Source organism: Ricinus communis, chromosome 7, assembly GCF_019578655.1.
Source record: "Ricinus communis isolate WT05 ecotype wild-type chromosome 7, ASM1957865v1, whole genome shotgun sequence".
NCBI lineage: Eukaryota > Viridiplantae > Streptophyta > Magnoliopsida > Malpighiales > Euphorbiaceae > Ricinus > Ricinus communis.
In genome coordinates, this window is record NC_063262.1 from 23461397 (window position 1) to 23480780 (window position 19384).

The 19384-nt window shown below is 32.2% G+C and overlaps 2 protein-coding genes across 2 annotated transcripts; both read left to right on the forward strand.

Annotated features, from left to right (window-relative positions):
• The first annotated feature begins 447 nt into the window (after positions 1-447).
• Positions 448-5993, forward strand: LOC8275981 (putative E3 ubiquitin-protein ligase XBAT34). Its single transcript, XM_015727123.3, has 9 exons — positions 448-919; positions 1082-1196; positions 1322-1402; positions 1677-1765; positions 1876-1967; positions 2192-2273; positions 2905-3007; positions 3933-4018; positions 4819-5993. Exons 1-9 carry the CDS (start codon positions 797-799, stop codon positions 5536-5538), a joined length of 1491 nt encoding a protein of 496 aa, XP_015582609.2. The 5' UTR covers positions 448-796; the 3' UTR covers positions 5539-5993.
• A 6839-nt stretch (positions 5994-12832) lies between these two features.
• Positions 12833-18783, forward strand: LOC8275983 (U-box domain-containing protein 3). Its single transcript, XM_015727129.3, has 5 exons — positions 12833-13358; positions 15110-15390; positions 15777-15893; positions 16100-17989; positions 18343-18783. Exons 2-5 carry the CDS (start codon positions 15115-15117, stop codon positions 18406-18408), a joined length of 2349 nt encoding a protein of 782 aa, XP_015582615.1. The 5' UTR covers positions 12833-13358; positions 15110-15114; the 3' UTR covers positions 18409-18783.
• The last annotated feature ends 601 nt before the right edge of the window (positions 18784-19384 follow it).

Below are 19384 nucleotides of genomic sequence, written 5' to 3' on the forward strand. Positions count from 1 at the left end.
TTTATTTTAATTGCAAAACCTTATCTTTCTACCATAAGAAACAAGTAAAAAAAATAAAACACATTGAAGCGAGCGAACAATTGATTCAGTTCAAAACTAAATTAAAAACTTAAAATTGTGAGTTAATTAGAATTCCAGTTCCAGACAACTTCTACAACTTTTTTCTAATACCTTTTCCAAACTTATCTAAGAGATATTTGTATTTATGAAATCAATAAAAACAATTTATTTTCTTACTAAAAACTTATCAAATATCATTTCAAATTATTAAACGTTATGATATATCAAAAAATAAAAGTTAGTTGCTTTGATTTTAGTAAAAAATAAATTAAAGAAAAAAGGAAAAAAGCTAAACCAAACTAATCGATTCAATTTTTCTAATTTCGGTTCGATTTTGGTTTCTCTAAAACAGAGTGATGGGGCCATTGGGCTGTTGTTTTTCCATTCTTGAAAGTGGTTCATTCGTTTTACGCGCCATATGATAAAACCCCAACTCCCACATCCGAGCTACTGGGAAAATAAAATTAATTAAGAAAAAAAGCCAGCGGTCAAATTCAATTCAATTATAATAATAATTTGGAAGTTTCCACCGCGAAAATCGTATGAAATTACAGCCCTCTGTTCTTCGTTGCTAAGTTTTCTTCTCTCCAAATTCCAAGCATTGCTCTTCCTTTTTTTTTTTTTTTTTTAATTATACATCTGTGATCATTCATATACATCATTCACTATCTCTGATATTTCCAAACTCACGAAAATAAGAAGCGGAAGAGAAAAAGAAGCAGCCTTTTCTTTAATTATGGGACAAAATCTCGATTCAATGACCCAAAACCAATCCAAAGAAGACATCCTTTATCACCTTGTTATTACTGGCAACGTTAACGCCATTAAAGCTCTTTGCAGAGAAGGTGTTAATCTTGAGGTATTACTATCACCAGCGCTTTTTTTTTTTTCCGATAGTTATATATATATATATTGGGTAATGGATAATTTGATTGTAATTAGTAAATCTTGAGTTCTATATGTGTTTTGTTTGGAGAATTGAGGTTGTAGTAGTCTTAAAGTTGCTTTCTTTTTTATGTAGTGCATTGATAAAGAAGGAAAAACTCCTCTAATTGTAGCTTGTATGGATTCCGGGTTGTTCAATGTTGCCACTACTTTGATTCAATTGGGTGCTAATGTGAATGCTTATCGTCCTGGTTTGTTCTATGGTTTTATTTGCTTCACTTATTGTTTTTACACTAATTTGTTTTACTAACTGGATGGAAATAGTGGTGCTTTTCCATTACTATGTAATAAAAATTAAATTTTGTAATCTCCGCAGGGCGTCATGCGGGTACTCCTCTACATCATGCTGCAAAAAGAGGCCTTGAGCAGACTGTTCTATTGCTTCTCTCTAGTGGAGGTATGCCTTTTGTGTCTTATCAGTTTAAGATTCTTATGCTGCTTTAAGTCTTGAATGATGAATTATGTGAGGGATCAATAGGGATGTGAATGAGTCAAGCTGCTCAAACTCAGCTTGCAAAAATACTTGAATTTGATTGATTTTTATAGGCTGAGCTTGAGTTCGAGTAGTTCAAGTAATGAACCAAGTCCAGTTCAAGTATCAAAATATTTAACTTGACCAGCTCAAAAGGTTTTCAAGTTAATGGCTTTTAATTTTTCTGTTTATATTTCAGCAAATGCTTTAGTGAGGAATGATGATTGTCACACTGCATTGAATGTTGCTAGAATAAAGGGGCATACTAATGTTGTTCGTGCTATTGAGGTAAGATATTAATCAGCTTAAAATTTGTGATTTACTAACTTTCTTTGTGTATACTGGAAAATGAGTTGATCATATAGCCAAGTCTTACTTTTACTAATTATTGATTGTAGAATCATATTTGCTTCTTCTCTGGATGGCTGCGGGAATTTCATGGTCCAGGCTTTCTTGAGGCACTAGCTCCTCAACTATTATCAAGAAAAATGTTCGTATAGTTTCTAACTTACTATATTTTCAATGCATTACTGTGAATGCTTGTCTTAATTTCTTTTGCACAATCCCGTTTATTTTTCAGTAAGCTGCAATTTAAAAGTTATGCTGATTGGATATTTGATATAACGCCTTCTATCTTTTGAAGGATGGAATTAGGTTACTATTATTTCTTACCATTTCCAAAAATTACAGCTGACCAGGGCTCATTGTTTGCAGCTGGGTTGTTATTATACCTTGTGGTGCCAGTAATCCCATGAAGCCGCTCAGGCTGGAGCTTGCCATTTATACTACCTTGCAGGTCTAGTAATTCTAATTGTTTAATTTGCTTAATATGATCCAGATATATGAGCTTTGTTCTGTAAAATGTATTTTAAGCCTCTAAGCTTGTTAGATGGTCATGTCAAGTCTGTACTTTCAAGCTTCACTAAGGCTAGTTATTCTGTAGAAAGTGGAACCATAAAAATTCAAGCTGTGGTCAGTTCTAATAGGAGACAAAAGATTAAGTTGATACTTTGTAGCAATTTTTTTTTTCTTTATATTATTTATCAATAAACTTCTTTCATCAAAGGATGATGATTTCTTTGAACAACTGCCTTCTTGTGCTACAAATAATCATAGGTGATGTCTGGACCAATCTGTTTCTTTTTTTGACGTCTATAGCAATGTTATCTGCAAAATGGACAAAGTCCTCTTACAGGCTAGTGAATGAGTTGCCAGCTATTATGCCGCAACATGCTCATAAGATTTTCCTGTGGTCTTTCCTTCTATTCTTTGGAAGTGTTTATTTCTTTATGTTGTTTTGCACTTCTTTTGTTAATTTGACATAGCCTCTACTTTGTTGTATTTCATTTATGATATGATAAACAATTGGATTTAATATCTGATGTTACTTTTTGAATTCTTAAAGTTTGGTGTTGAAATATAAACAGGATGCCCAACCTCGTACAATCATTGCTCTTTGGAAGGCAAAGATTGAGGGACCCAAGTTCAATCAGTCAGATCCAGGAATCACTATATTTGACAATTCTACCAGTAAGTCGTAGACTGATAATGGAAGTTATTTTCTGAAATTCTTGTTACCCTATTGTTTCTAAATGTAAGATAAAAACCATGTCTAGGTCTGGGATTAGTAAAAAAGATACTAAGAGTATGATCCATAAATTCACAGAGGTACTGAGTATCTTCTTAACTGAATTTTTCATCTTGCAATAGCAAAGGAAGGAGGAGAACTAGGGTGTAGAGTATAAGTGGCATATGGAACTTCCTGTTCCTTTCAGATAATACTGTCATTGGTAACCTTAGGCAAATGTGCAACAATTCTTTGGTTGATATGAGTCTTGGTGAAACTTTCTTGTGTATAGAATCTCTGAATACATGACCTTATATAGTTGCTAATTATCAAGCATTAGAGGATTGCTGATGGGGCTATTTATTGGAAAGCTGGAAGATTTGCAGTCTGGCCTGCTTTTAGTTGCAGCCAGTTGCCATGTAATAATGATTTTATTGATGATAGTTAACTCTTTGTTATTAATCCCCAAGTTTAGGTAGCTAATTAGAAGGTATTACCGTTTTCCCAATGTTTTAATGCATTTGGATGGTTCTTAAGGACCTGAATTGGCTGTTATTTGCCTACTAGTAGCAATGTTTGTTTTCAAACCCTAGGGTCTGAGTCCAGAAAACAAGACACTACAACATGCTTTCTGTTGCATGTTAAATGCATTAGTATTTCACTTTTAATGTCTGACCAAGGGTAATTACACACAGGACTTGAGACTTTATGTGCTATTTATTGGTAAAGCAATTTTAGAAGTCCCAACTTGTTTTTGAGTCAATATGAGATATACTACTGCATCACTCTGTTATTCTCCTTTCGTTTTAGGACGGTGATTATATCAAATTCCAGTTTTCATTATCCCTTCTCAGCTGACAATTTTGTAACTCTGTATTTCCGTACCAGAAACACGATACAAACTTGCATCTTCCAGTGAGGGCGACAAACAGCAGCTCCACAGGTTGTATGATGCGTGCCGAGGAATATCTCAGGTATACTGCTGTCATTTTGTGCTGTCTATGACTACTTGGTTTTTAACTTGCTTGGGAATCACTGTCCTTGGCACTGGTTTTACTATCATGGATTTGGACACGATAGAAGTTATACCTAAAGACTTTATTCACACATTAGGACTTAAATGAAGAGTTTACCATAGGATGAAGCGTGCTGGTATTGCAATTAGAGATTATTAATTCAAAATTGATCATGCTTTCAAATACTTTTGTCTATTTTATTTTGATTAAATCTACTTGCACCAAGTTACCTACTTGACCTGAGGAGGATGCTGAGTTGACTATTCTCATGTCTATGTTGCTGTCATAGTTATTAGTAATTGTAGGACTATTTTGAGGTACAGACTTGATTATTCAGGTGTTAAGGGAAGAGGGTAAAACTGTTCATTGAGGAATTGAGTGTCCTTGTGAATCTGTTGAATCTTCAATCTAGTCAAGTTGGTGTTGTTTCAATACACTAAATGTTTCTTGACAGCCAAGCAGAAGAAAGAAAAGAATGGCTATTATGACAGATTAAGCTTAGCTTGGTTAGTGCATAGTACACCTAATAAAATCTTAGGTGGGATATAGGTTCAATACCCGGACCTTGCATCATATCCCAACAAATAGGAACAACTAATAGAAGAAGAAGGCTAGTATTGAGGACTGGTTTAGAAAAGTTGGTTTCTTTTTGTCTCTCTTCAATTAATGCACCTCTCTTAACAAATGGATTTGCCCCGTTCTTGTTCCACGAAGTGTCCTGCAACCACCACCCAATGTCTCATTGTCATCTATTTCAGGTAATGCCGCCAGCAACTCATAATGCTTTTGAAACTGCAATGCCTGATATTATGCGACAAACGTCTGAAGAAGCTTTGGACTTGGCAATGGCCATAAGTGCTTCCATTCAGTCTGCCTCAGAGGAAAGGCCACCACTTTCTAATACTGACCAGAGCTCGGAAACAAATAATGCAAATGGCTGGGGAGTTTCTGTGCAGGGTGAGAGTCACAATGGATGGGGCCCAGCTGTTGCATCCTCACATTTAGATGCAAGCAGCAGTGGATGGATGGATAATTCAAAGAAAGAGGACTACAACTACAACGGGTGGGATGTGCCTAATTCTAGGCCAATTGGCGATCAAGGTCGTGTAGAAACCCGCACTGATACTCCTGTTGCTCAAACAAGTGGTGCAATTGTTGCAACAGCTCCATCTGCTCCCCCAATTCCTGATGAGGCTCTAGGTGAAGGGCCAATTCGCTATCCATCAATTGATTTTGGTCCACTGGATTCCCTTGTTCCACCTGTGGAGCATGGAGGTTCTGCGGCAAGTGATGTAAAGAATGGAGGTGGTTCTTCCTCGTGTATAATATGTTGGGAAGCGCCCATAGAAGGTGCATGCATTCCCTGTGGTCACATGGCTGGTTGCATGGCTTGTTTGAGTGAGATCAATGCCAAGAAAGGTGTCTGCCCGGTTTGCCGAGCCAAAATAAAGCAGGTTATACGGCTCTATGCTGTCTGAAAAACTGACCTGAATGTTCCCAGATCCATGGTTGGTTTGTGAAGATCTTGTTTTTACATTACATTTTTTTTCTTTTTTCATAAACGACCGAACTCTAAGTTAAAATGGGAACATTATAAAAGCACGAAGATGCAAGTAGGTTGTCATCGCTAGCGGACAGAGAAGCATGGACTATAGTGAACTGGCGATTGAACTTTGATTGTTAGGCGTTTCCCCAAAATGACACATCACGACAAAATTAATGCACAAGAAAGAATCCTGCAAGCAATATTAAAGTCCTGAGAGCATTCAGGAAACCATGCCGTATGTCATTGTCTTCCCACACTTGGAGCTGAAGTAAATGTACCCTTCGCAGGTCGGACCGTGTCTTATGTTACAGTTTCTTTACTGAAAATTTATGGACAAAGGGTCAATTTTTCTTTAAATTAATGTGAAGTATCATCATATTTAATTAATTTTTTTTTTCAGCAAATAGCTTCTAAATTTATGTTTAAAAGTTAAATACATTTAATTTAAACTTTTTAGTAAATAGTTTTCTAAATTTGTATTTAAAAATTAAATACATATTATTTAATTTTTTTTAAAAATAAAATAATATTAAATTTTTAGATTTTTATTAATTTATTGATACAATATGTAATGATGCGTTATAGAAGAGCATATTTGGTAAACTGTAAAATTTGAATTAAATAAGGTAAATTTTAACTTTTTAGGAATTAAATAAATTAAATTTCAAATTCTTAATAAATAGGTATAATTTGTTGTTTTAGGGCGACTTAAATTTGAATTTGAAATTTTATCAAATACGTTTTTGTATAGCGTTTTACTAGATATTATATCAGTAAATTAATAAAATAAATATTATTTTAATTTTTATAATTTAATTAAGATTTAAAAATATTAATATTTATTTAATTTCTAAAAAAGTTAAATTAAATATATTTAATTTTTGAATAAAATTTCATAATATTACTTATTAAAAAATTTAAATTAACTATATTTAATTCATAGACATAGATTCAAGAGATTATTTATTAAAAGATTTAAATTGTTTATATTTAACATTGAATATAATTTCAGTTGGCCAATTGACGGTCCGAAAATTTATTACTAAGAAAGGAACCCAAAATATTATAATGTGTTAAATCAAACGAATTGGAGTGATCTACGTTTTTTTCTTAAAAAAAAAAAAAAAGAAAAGAAATATTGCCCATTATACCATATTGGATTAGCTTATGATTCATGACTGATTTGGCCTCTGCGACCCCAGGAAAGTAATCACATCATGTATTAGCGCAGGAAAAAGACAGGGATTGATTGTGGCTGGAAGTTGTGATTTAGGACATGGGTACCCTACAAGTAAGGACATGGTGGGCAGTGGACCGCCCTAACAAGCAAACCAGGCCACATGTATGCCCAGCTTTTTAATGATGCTGTGCAGACTGCATGGGAAAAACCAAAATCACTCCTCTTCTTTCTACTCTTTACAAGTGGAAAAATACCTGATCACTGTCTCACTTACTCCTGGCTCCCATTCCAACACCTCAAAGCCCTACCTTTTGATAACACATGATGAGCACATGGGTATGCTTAATAGGCAGAATGAATCCCCTGTGCTGCTGGGTGATCATCTATTTTCTTCACAATCATTTCTCTTTGCTCTTTCACATGGTCACTAGCCCACCACAGAAACTGAACACCAGGCTAATCTTTTCAAATTTACCCTTCTGTAACTCTCGTATTATTATTTTTATTTATGTATGAACTATTAATACTTCAGTAAGTATAGCAAAAAGGGTGGAAGAATCAATTTATCTTTGGGTCTTGAAGATCTTCACATTTCCCTATTTGGGGAACCGATCGTTAATGAAGTTGTCGTTTGGTATAAAGCAGCATGGCGTATACGCCAAATAACATGGTTAGTCAAGTATATAAATATAAAAGGGGCAAGAGGGTTGTAAAGTATTTGTTCATATGGTGAATATGACATTGTTTGACCATTGTGTTGCAACTTGCAACAAGAGAACTTGGAGTTTTAGTTAGCCAGAGTTAGCTTATCAAGATTCGGATCATAACATAACTTTGGTCCCTTTTTGAAACATGTTTCCTAGAGCACCACTAATTATTTTAATTCTAAACTATCAACTATTAAATTAATTTAATATCTCTTGTGATCTTTTTTATACTATGGAATCAAACTTTCCTATTGTTTTAAATAAAAACCACAGCAACAATAATTAATCACCAAATTTTGGTTCATGGCGAGAACTTGCTAATTTCATATGGGTAATGGAGTAAATTAAAAAATTTTCCTCCTCTTAATATTAAACAAGTTTTTTTTTTTTCACGTCCATTGGATATGTATATTAACTATTTAGCTCGTTATTATTTAAAAATAAAATAAATATATATTTATAGATTTAACATCATAATAAATTTTATTGTTAGCAATAAATAAACTCAATATATTATTAAAACATCAAAATTCATATATACTGTAAAAATATATTAATTTAATAGAGAGAATTTTATATTAATAATTTTTGTTTTATTTAAATTAGGTAAAAAAATAAATACTTTCTAATATGGATTATTATATTATTTTTCTATTTTAAAAATTATAAAATTAAACTATGTCAATTATTTTAAAATCTTTGTTAATGACTTAATGATAAGATTATTAAATTAAAAATTATGTATGTTGTGTATAACTTATGATATCATTAATACAAAAAGCTCTTATAAGACATATATTTATTTTAAAAGGAAATAAATCTTTTTGTATGATATTAAATAATAATTTTATAATTCATTTAAATATATTTATCACTATTATCTTTTTTTATATTTTTATTTAAAATAATATTATTTTATATTATTATTGACATGATAAAGCTTTAATGGCATGTTAATATTTTACTTCAATTGGTAATAATTTTAGCTTCTTTTACTCATATGCATCACATTTGAATAAGGTTGAGCACAGATCTCGGTGATTCCGGCTTGAATCGAATAATCGTACTGAAAAATATCAGACCCGAAATAATCGAATTGAACTGATCCAAAAATATTTTACTACTACGGTATGTTACTGGTTCTTTAGTAATAACCGTACTAAAACCGAATATTTTTGTATTGATCCGGATCAAAGTGTAGAATTGAATTTTTTACATATATTTATTAATAATTATATAAATAATACTTATAAAATATTAATTATATTACAATAACCTTTGTATTCTATAAAAAGAATACGTTATATAAAGTATTTATTGTATAATATATACTATATTACTAATTTATTATATACTTAAGCTTTAATTTCTTTTTTATTAATACCATCTATTACCACAGTCAACTGCATATCTCAAATCTCAATTCATAGGCTTATTCTCTTACACTTAAGCTCTCAATTCACAAACCATAAACTAGCCGCATCTCTCACACTTAAAATTAGACTTATATTTTAATGCTATATAATTGTAATTTCTTTATTTTAATGCTAGCCATCTACAAAATATTATTATGCTAGCAATAGTAAATATTTTAATAGTTTATATTTGCACATTAAATTATTATATTTGTAAGTAGATTAAATTACAAAGCAAGTTGTTCAAGAATGTGATTGCAATTTTATCTAATTCAAATTCTTATACTAATTTTATTTGAATGTCAATCGTATTTTTTTAATATATTTAATTAAATGTAAGATTTAAAATTGTGTTTTCTCTAAATGCTATAACCGAAAATAGCATCGAATTGAAAAAATTTATTCAATACAGTACAATGTCATTTATGTTTGGTACAGTTCAGATACTTTAAATTTTAAAAGAATCGAGATTTTGTACGATATTAGTGATTTATAAATAACCGAATTGGACCAATCCGTACTCAGCCCTACACGTGAATATTAATTATTTAACTCGTTATCACTTAAAATTAAAATGATATATATATTTTTAAATTTAATATTATAGCTTTGAATTTATTTATTTATTTATTATTGTTGTCACTTTAGTATGTTATTTTAATTCTTTGCTTATTACATTAATAATACATTAAATATATAACTAATATTAAAATATAATTTATATACTATTTTTAGGATGATAAAGGATTATATAATTAAAAAATTAATTCATTAGTTAAATTTATATAAAAAATATAATTAAGATGTTATTTTTTAGAATTAGAATCATTATTAATTAATTCAATTAATTTAAAATTTAGTTGGTAAATTTATTTTTCTCTTTCCTTTTCCATTATTATATATTATGATTCTAATTGTTATTAAGTTTGTTTTGCTTAATGTTATTTAAAAATTTTATTTTATAATTAACGTTGAAACCCTAACAGAGTTAAACTTCTAAATTTAAACTTATATTTAATAAATTATTGATATTTTTATTATTAATAAATTAATTAATAAATGATCTAATTATTTCAATTAGCTAAACAATCAATTAGATTATTTTAGTAAATTTATTTGTCCTTTCTCATTTCACACTTTTATATATATATGTTATAATATTAATATTTAATGATTATGGCTTCTATAAAAATAAACTAACTACGCGACATTAATAAAAATAATTAACATTTAATAACTCACATATTAAATTTCTCAATCTCAAGATTATTGATATTATCTATAAATCAAGTCCCACTTACATATGTAGTTATTTGTGATTCTTTTTTTTTTTTTTTTTTGTAAATTGGACTTATCTTTATAAATTCACTATTCTGTAAAGGACTCCAATATTACTGAACCAAATTTGTTTTTTATTTTTTATTTTTTTAATATAGTCTCAATTCTATCATGTTAATCTTGGGATGTCAAATTCAAACAATCCAATAAAATGGTGGAAAGAAAAGTATTATGTAGACCCTGTCTGATTTAATGCTCAAAACACTTTTTATTTTCTGAAAGGCTTTATCTATCACAAAATAGTCACCATTACAAATTGATTTTTGTAGGAGCTTTATTGCATCACCCTTCATGAAAAGGAATGGTATTAGCCCATGAATGATGTGAAGAGTCATGATGCAACTTCTTACTCAATTTCTTGAAAGGAATTATACCCTTTTTTGCCTTATCCCCTTAAATCATATATATTATTAGCTGGCATTTGATAACCACATAATAGAGCAAGAGTAGTAGTGGGTTTTGTAATTAAGACCCAAAAGTTTTCTCTCTCTCTCTCTCTCTCTAGAGGTGTAATCAATGTGAGAAACAAAATTTCTTAGAGCTTCTACCCCATTTAATTAGGTGAAAGACTAGTCTCTTGTAATTATTTTGGGGGTTATTGTTACAAACATTAATTTTACAAATAATTGGTGAAATCATTTCCTAATTTAAGATCACCTTAGATAAAAAAATACATTAGAATATCTTTTTTCGGTCGAAAATATATGATTAGTATATGGTAATTATCAGTGTATATTATTAGGTAGAGTCAGATTCTTATATTGTTTGTTAGGTACTTGTTAGACACATATTGGGTATTAAGAATCTTTGGTTTTATACCATATGTTGATTGAGCATAAATAATAAATAGGGCTACCAAAGGTATCTTTAGCATATTTATATGCTAAGTAACCACCATACCAGAAGTGTCTGCCTGCATATCTACTGATAAAAACATATACATATATATATATATATATATATATTGTTAGGGCAGATGATCTAGAAATTGGATTCTTCAAAAGTTCAGAAGTTTGTCCTGTTGGGGCCTGCCTTAAGTGGTTGTCCTGCCATTGCTAGCTAAGAGCAGTCCTTGGATAACATTATTACCTTTTTTCAGTGTCTTTGGACCTTATCTAACAGGGTTAGGGCCATTAGGGGAAAAAGTAAAGGTTAAAATGGATGGATGGAGTAATCACTTACTATTGATGATATTAAAAATAATTACTACCTCACTCTCAATTTAAATGCGAATTAAAAATATTGATATTTTTAACTAATTTAACTTCTATTATAATTCCTTTAAAATACTTTTATTAAATTTTTAAGTATAAAATATAATAATTAATTACATGTGACAATATTTATGTTAATTAATAAAAAATATTTTATTAAATTAATAATTAAAAGAAACTAGGATTTAACCAGATTAAGAAAGAAAAAGAACTATCATTTTGAGATAGGAAATATAATTAAATTACTTTTTTTATATATATAGTTTTAGCTATAACTAGATAAAAATAGTTTTGCCCACTAGGAAGTGGCTTAATTTGTATTCTCAGTTTAAAAAAACCTTGAGTTTGAGTCTTATTGCTATTTCTACCATTGTTAAAAGTCCATCATCTTCATAGTGGATATACCCATTTGACTCTAATGAACAAAAAGAAGAAGCAGTAATAGTATATTGATTTTTATTTATTTATTAAAACTAACAAAAACATATTTCTTTTATAGAAACATCTCAAATTCTTCTTCTAAATAAATAATTTTTAATCCCAAAGATGAACCCAGAATTAATGTTGAATTAAATTTTGTTATAATAGTGCACTTATCTAAAATGTATATGCATAGCAATAGTTTATGATAAACATTGGTCTAAATTAATAAATAATGTGATTAGTAGCACTTTTCAGTCCCTTTTAACATTTTTCTTTTCTTTTCTTTTTTAAAAAAGAATTAATAATTAAAGGCAGTCTAAAGTTTCTACACCAATTAGTTTGTAAAACTTTTCTCTAAGAGCTGAGGTTATCAAATAGTAATCCATTTTTTAAAGGAAAGAAACTTTGCTTTTGTCATGGAATTAGAAAGGCCAAATTATGGTTTAAACATTTTTTGATGTTTTCTTTTTGTCATTGCTTTCTTACTTTATTTGTCTATTTCTTTTATCTTACGCTTAATAATGTCCCTTAATAATGTTTTTAATATTTGTATTTTTGTTGAGAACCAATGATTAATTATTAAGTTTGGTTACTGGATTATTTTAGGGGAATAATTGAGTTTCCATTCCCTCTAATCCAAGGAGTGATGAATTCAAGCTATCACAATATAATTTTCCTTAAAATTTTCATAAATAAATGATGGGAATATTAAGTTTTATTGGAAATATTAAACAAATAAAAGAAATATTAGTTTGGAAAATAATTGAGTTCAGTTTGATCAACTGATACATAATTGAAAGAAAATATTAATTTAGAATAATGTGGAATATTAATATTGTGGTGTCTGGAATTTGAGCTTAATTGATAAAATCAAAGGAAAAGAACAAAAAAGGAATAAAAAAAAGCAGCTGAAGGGTATGTTAGTGATTTTGGTAAGAGTAAATAGACATCTGCAGAAGAATCATGGTCCTGGCTTTGCAATCTGCTAATCTATTTTGGATATCCTGTTAATTACTATCATCTATCGGCTATTAATAATTAACAAATGGAAAACAAGTTGTGTCCTTGGCTTCCCTTTTTCTTTTTTCTCTCTAATTTAATCATTTGATTGCGTTTCTTATCCCATTTTCATTTCCAACTCTTTGTCACCATTCTTAATTCAACTAATTAATTTATTTCCTTTCCACAAACCCCAACAAATCTGCAACCAAACCTTAAAGAGGGTCCTACCATTTTCACTTTTATTTTTTTAGTTTTCTTAAAGGAAATTGTTTTGGCCTTTTTAGTTTTGCTCATAATACTTCTCTTGTTTTAGCTCTTTTACAGTCTCTCTCTCATGCAGCTATATAATGAAAGCTCTTTTGTTGTTAAAGGACAAATCGTTAATCAGTTGTTGACAGAGTTCCATGCTAATGTTCATCAAGATCTGTTATTTCTTTTATTAACTCACCTGCTTGAGCCACCCATTTAGAAAGGTATGGTTTTGATTCTAAAAAGTATCTAGCTATTTTCATGGAATGATGAATGCTTTCTTTTTTTCCCTGGTTCAGTTTGAGTTTGTTTTTTGTTATATGTTAATGGGTAGGGAGATGGTTTTTGATGGATTAGCGTGTTTATTCTTTGTTTTAGGATTCAAAACTTTATTGCTCTTCTGGGTTTTGTGTGAAAACTTTTGATGGTGTGATTTTAACAAAAAAGTCGGTGATGTTTCTAGAATGGTGGTTCATCTAATCAGTTATCATAAGGGTTTACGATCCTGTTATTATGTTAGGTATTCAGTTCAAAGAATGTCTTCATTGAGTGAATTTACGTACTCTTGGTTATTTTAGGAACTAGAAGAGAAAGTCTTTAGTTTTGGCTTCCAAAACATACATGTGAATTCTGTTGTACTTGGACATATGGTGGTATTAGATTGTAAGAAATGCAGGTTCTGTGTTTAATTCTCTCAAATATTAAGGTGCCCAAGATTTCACTTTCTTTCTCCCTTTTATTACCAAGTGCATGGTGAAAAGAAAAATAATTATACTTAAACACTGAGCATGGAATTCTCAAATTCCGGAATATCTATCTTTGTATTGTTTTATTTCTGATTAAACTGGATTAATCAAGAGATAAGATGATCTTGATTGTGGCAAGTTGTCAACCCATTATTTTTTTTCTTTGGATATGGTACTTTGTCATTAGGCATGCCAAATTTCCTATAAGGTTTAATTCATAATGAAGTCTTTGAATCTCTTGCAAAAGTAAACTGAGCAACATAATTTTTCATTCGCTACTGATATCTTCTTAGAAAGGTTCTATGTTTCGTTGCACCTTTCCTTGGAGTAGAATTAGATGCCCAATAATGCTGTGGATGATGTGTCTACCTGTTGTGGAAACTGGTAGCATAGCTGAGAGACAAAAATGGCATCCTCACTCTGGATTCCCTTTGATATTGGAAGACTTACGCGTGTGTTTAGTGATTGTCCTTCCTGAATCATGGAATGATTTCAGTGTCTCCCTGTGGTGTATGGATAATAGAACAGTGGAGATAGAGCCAACTGAGGGATTTATTTCAATCTTATTAGCAATGAAGAGAGCTCAATTTTTTAAGACAAGCATCGCTTAATATGTGCTGCTAGTACATAGGTCTATTGACTTGCTGATAATGTGCAGGTTGGGTACTTTTTGCTGGAATTGGTTAGTTTATTCTCATTGAAGTGAATCTAGGAGCCAGTAGTTCTCATCGTTTTCATATCCTATTGAGGTTCTTCAGGGATAGAGATCAACATGGATGGGGTACTACTGTGGATCCCAGTTGAAGGAGCAGTTGGAATCAGAAAAGATTGACCCCATTAAACTGTCCATGCCGCTGTTATACATTGTTCTATTATTTCCTTCAGCTTCTTTCTATCATGTCACAGTGACTGCCTTTTGCCTAGTCATTGGCATATCTAGCATGCCTTTGCCTATTGATTTTTGACAGGCCTGGGCTGATTCATGCAAGTTGTATTTTCATATCTACAAATAAAATTAATTATCTATTTGAAGAAGGCTTCATGCACATGACGAGTCGTTTAGATAACTTTTGTAATGTAATAAGCTATTACTTGTCCTCTAGAACCACAAACCTGCCAGTTTTGAAAATATTGTATTTGACAAGCATAATCTTGTAATTTAAAATTGCTCTCGAGTATATACCAAGTATTTTCTTTGTAAATTTTTATTCTTTTTACATGCCTAACAGGTCTAATGGACATGACACCTGTAAGATGTCTTGTCAACAGTATCTCTCGATTCATTCTTCTAGTTTCATGCCAGACCAGGAAACCTGCACCAATTCAGAAGGATTATGGGAACATGGTTACAGTTTTAAAGCATTTGAAACCTGTGCTTGATGAAATCATTGATTGTAAATTATCTTCAGATCAAATCTTATATAAAGAATGTGAAGAACTTGATTTGGCCGTTAATGGGGCTCGGGATTTTATGGAGAACTGGTGTCCGAAGATGAGCAAGCTTTGTAGTGTAAGTAATGCTTTCCCTGGTTAAAATGCTGTGCATTATTAGAATATTTTCGTTAATTTTTTTGAAGAGGAAATAAAAAAGCTTCATTATCAATAAAAAAAGATGTTTGCTTAGTACACTATTTAGTGCCAGTAGAAGAAGTGTTCCATTAGCACATGCATTTTTGGTAAACATGCTAAAAAGGAAAACTCTCCTTCAATTCCATAATATTCTTTGGAGGCTTGCAACACTAACACAACCTAAAGCTGTAATAGGGTTCCTGTTACCTTTCCCTTTTCTTCTTGGCAATCAAATGGAGCTCCATAAAATTTTTGAAAACATGACTCTAGTTTCAGGCTGATGGGGTTCAAAATTCTCCATTCACATGTACCTTTTCCCATGAATAGGTTCAACAAAGTGAAGCCTTGTACATGAAAATCAGAATCTCATCGGTAAAGATTTGTCACTTACTATCAAGGTTGTTGCGATCATCGCCATCCACTTCAAGTTTAACTAGTATTCAGGTGTGTGCACTGAAACAGTTTCTGGTTTATCTTTAACAGAACTGTTATTAATAGCAGTTCCTATTCATTATTTCATTTATTTTCAGCTACTTTCCTGTTTCCTTGCTACTGCAGTCCAATATTCTATATTAGAATCAATATCACTTTCTTATTAGTTTTCTTGATCATGCCTGTTGTGTGACTAAATTCTGGTGGAATATTTCCAGCACTGTATGCAGGAGCTTCAATCTTTGAAACAGGAAATGATGACAGAACATATAGAGGAGGCTGTAAGAAATAAAAGAGATGAAGTGGTTCCTTGTAGTGATCCCCTTGTCAAAATTATTCAGTCACTAAGCTTGACATCAGGCCAGGAAATCTTGAAAGAAAGTGTGGCTGTGGAGAAGGAGAGAATGAATATACAAGTAAACAAAGCAAAAGGGGACTTGGATCAAATCAATCAAATTGTGGATCTCATCTCTGATATACGTAATTGCTTGCTTAAAATTGAACGAGTCGACCCAAAAAGTGGAGTCCTGATCCCCTCATACTTTCGTTGCCCTTTATCATTGGAACTCATGTTGGATCCTGTGATCGTGGCTTCAGGTCAAACTTATGAGAGGGCTTCCATTCAGAAATGGCTTGAGCACGGGTTGACCATTTGCCCAAAGACACGTAAAACACTGGCTCACTCAAATCTCATTCCCAATTACACTGTAAAAGCTATGATATCAAATTGGTGTGAAGAAAACCATATAAGACCTTCCAGTAACTCTAAGCAAGATGATCTTATATCAGCCTCAGTCCCAGCAGATGCTTTGCAGTGCTCAGATAGTTTACATTACTCTCTGCACAATAGCAATTCTATATCAAAATCATCTCTTGAAGGTGGAAATGGATTCGAGAAGCAAAGGGTTGTTTTCTTGTCTAAATTAAGCAGAGAAGAACCCAATGGATATCAAGTCCAGAAGATTGAAAGCTTTGAGCGCCCATCTCATGAACTGTCATATAATCACAGCAGGAGTGAATCAACCTCCAGCGCCATATCCAGTATAGAGTATGTGCCTCCAATAGCAAATGAGGTATCAATGGTATCTAGAAAACATGAAAAGGTTAGTGATTCGTCAGGCGAGATCACATCCGAGGGCCATGCTGTTTTGCCAAACAAAGAATCAGAGTTTTCTCCTTGGTTTCCTACAGACCATTTTAGTATTCCTAAAACGAAGGCAGATGGCGAAGGCAATGCAAACCATAAACTCAACAGAACCCGTGCTGTTCCTTTTCTTGACTCAGGTTTTGATGATCTAACTACAACTTCTCATGTTGAATGTCTGATTGAAGGTCTTAAAAGCCAATCAAATGAACTGCAAGCAACTGCTGCAGAAGAATTACGCCTTCTTGCAAAGAACAAGATGGAGAATCGCATCATTATAGGTCGCTCTGGAGCTATTACACCTTTGCTTTCACTACTGTACTCAGGTGTAAAGCAAACTCAGGAGCATGCTGTTACAGCTCTGTTGAACCTCTCAATCAATGAAGAAGTTAAATCCATGATTGCAGAGGCAGGAGCACTGGAACCACTTATTCATGTCTTAAAATCAGGAAATGATGGAGCCAAGGAGAATTCTGCAGCAGCCCTGTTTAGTCTCTCTGTTTTAGAAGAATACAAGGCAAAAATTGGCTGTTCTGGTGCAGTCAAAGCCTTGGTGGATCTTCTAGCCTCTGGGACTCTAAGAGGGAAAAAGGATGCCGCCACTGCATTGTTTAACCTTTCAATCCTTCATGAGAACAAGGCTCGTATAGTTCAAGCTGGAGCTGTGAAGTATCTTGTTGAGTTGATGGATCCTGCCACTGGAATGGTTGATAAGTCAGTTGCTCTTCTTGCAAACCTGTCAACTATTGGAGAAGGGCGCTTGGCAATTGCGCGTGCTGGAGGCATCCCTTCACTGGTTGAGATTGTTGAATCAGGATCTCAGAGAGGGAAGGAAAATGCTGCCTCTGTATTGCTGCAACTGTGCCTTAATAGTCCCAAGTTTTGTACTTTTGTTTTGCAAGAAGGAGCAGTTCCTCCCCTTGTTGCCTTATCCCAGTCTGGCACACTGAGAGCAAAGGAAAAGGTATGCTTTAACTCTCACTTGCTGGCTTAACCAAATACCTCAATGTTCTGGTGTTATTTTTATGCCTTCTACTAGGAAGTAGAGGAAGCGCGATAACTAAATGGCAATAGCATCTCTTCTTATCTTTTCTTTTTTTAAACCACAGCAATTTCTCCCTTCTGCTTGTTCCAATGAGCTGCTTTTGGGAGAAAGAATGGGAGAAAAAACTTCCAAGTATTGCCATATTTATGTTGCTTGGGAGAATGGGTTGTAACTATCATATTTTTAATTTCTAGCAGAGGTATCAAACCAAGTTTTTGGATGTATTATAGTGTGTGAGATCATATATGATTTACATGTATTATGCATTGCAGGCACAGCAGCTTCTCAGTCATTTCCGTAATCAGAGAGAAGGATCCATGGGAAAGGGTAAATCATGAAAAGAATACAAATTTTGTTTGATTTTTTAATACGTTTGTTGCCCATCAGGGTTTTCAACATATTTTAGGTTGTAACTATATCTGTTTGTGTTTTAGTCTTCATTTTTTTCCCAAGTAGGAGTTAGCGTGCTCATTAGATTTTAGTTTCCCAAATATTTGAGTGCAGTCATTGAGGATTTGTTCTTTTCTTTTTTGTGTTTTAGAATACAAAAATCATAACTGCTTGGGTCCTAAGTAATGTATATATCCTGTATATACTATCAATATGCTATAAAATAAGACAATGCATAAATGTTCACATTTTGAGGGTTCGTGCTTTTGCACATGTATCAATATGGACACTTTCCTTGGTATGCATCATTCCTCTTTGGTTCATGTTGAAGTTCAGTTAATAGTAAATACTGGAATGGTAAAAAGTGATCCAAGCATTTCAGAAATGTCGGTGGAAATTAAAATGGAAGTATAAAACACAGGTTATGGATATTCTACAGCTCTGAAATGAAAGGCATCATAAAATGATCATCTTGGTGGTTCCGATTCTGATAGTTGTTTGTTTACAATTTTGTTAGTTGTAGTTCTCCAATTTGTTGTCATTGTTCAATTTTTTGTAGAGACACTTGGATTGTACTTTTCCTGTATAAGAAAGTCCTTTCAGCTGTTTCCATTTAGGAATGAAGTCCCTATGCTAGTATTCTTTTCCAATTGAGCTATAACAGAACTTACAGATTACATCACGCCCAGCGGAAGTTGGCTCTCAGTTCCTTGCCGTATAAAAACAAGAAGATATTTCGATCTTATGTGGCTATAATTGGCAAGTGAAAGGTAGTTGTGTATATATAGCACAGATGTGGATTCCAGTTAGGTTCCACGATGGATGCTGCACCTGTACACTCTATCATGAACAAAGATGAAGAGATTGCCTGGTACTAACGGGCTGCGATGATTTCTGTTAGTTCAGTTAGCTCGATTGTATACA

Excerpts from the sequence above, each read along its gene's own strand:
- LOC8275983 (XM_015727129.3), top strand. The coding sequence starts at position 15,115 with ATGGACATGACACCTGTAAGATGTCTTGTCAACAGTATCTCTCGATTC. Across the intron at positions 15,391-15,776 it reads AGATGAGCAAGCTTTGTAGT|GTTCAACAAAGTGAAGCCTT; the intron begins GTAAGTAATGCT and ends TCCCATGAATAG. Across the intron at positions 17,990-18,342 it reads CACTGAGAGCAAAGGAAAAG|GCACAGCAGCTTCTCAGTCA; the intron begins GTATGCTTTAAC and ends TATGCATTGCAG.
- LOC8275981 (XM_015727123.3), top strand. The coding sequence starts at position 797 with ATGGGACAAAATCTCGATTCAATGACCCAAAACCAATCCAAAGAAGAC. Across the intron at positions 1,766-1,875 it reads ATGTTGTTCGTGCTATTGAG|AATCATATTTGCTTCTTCTC; the intron begins GTAAGATATTAA and ends TATTGATTGTAG. Across the intron at positions 1,968-2,191 it reads CAACTATTATCAAGAAAAAT|CTGGGTTGTTATTATACCTT; the intron begins GTTCGTATAGTT and ends CATTGTTTGCAG.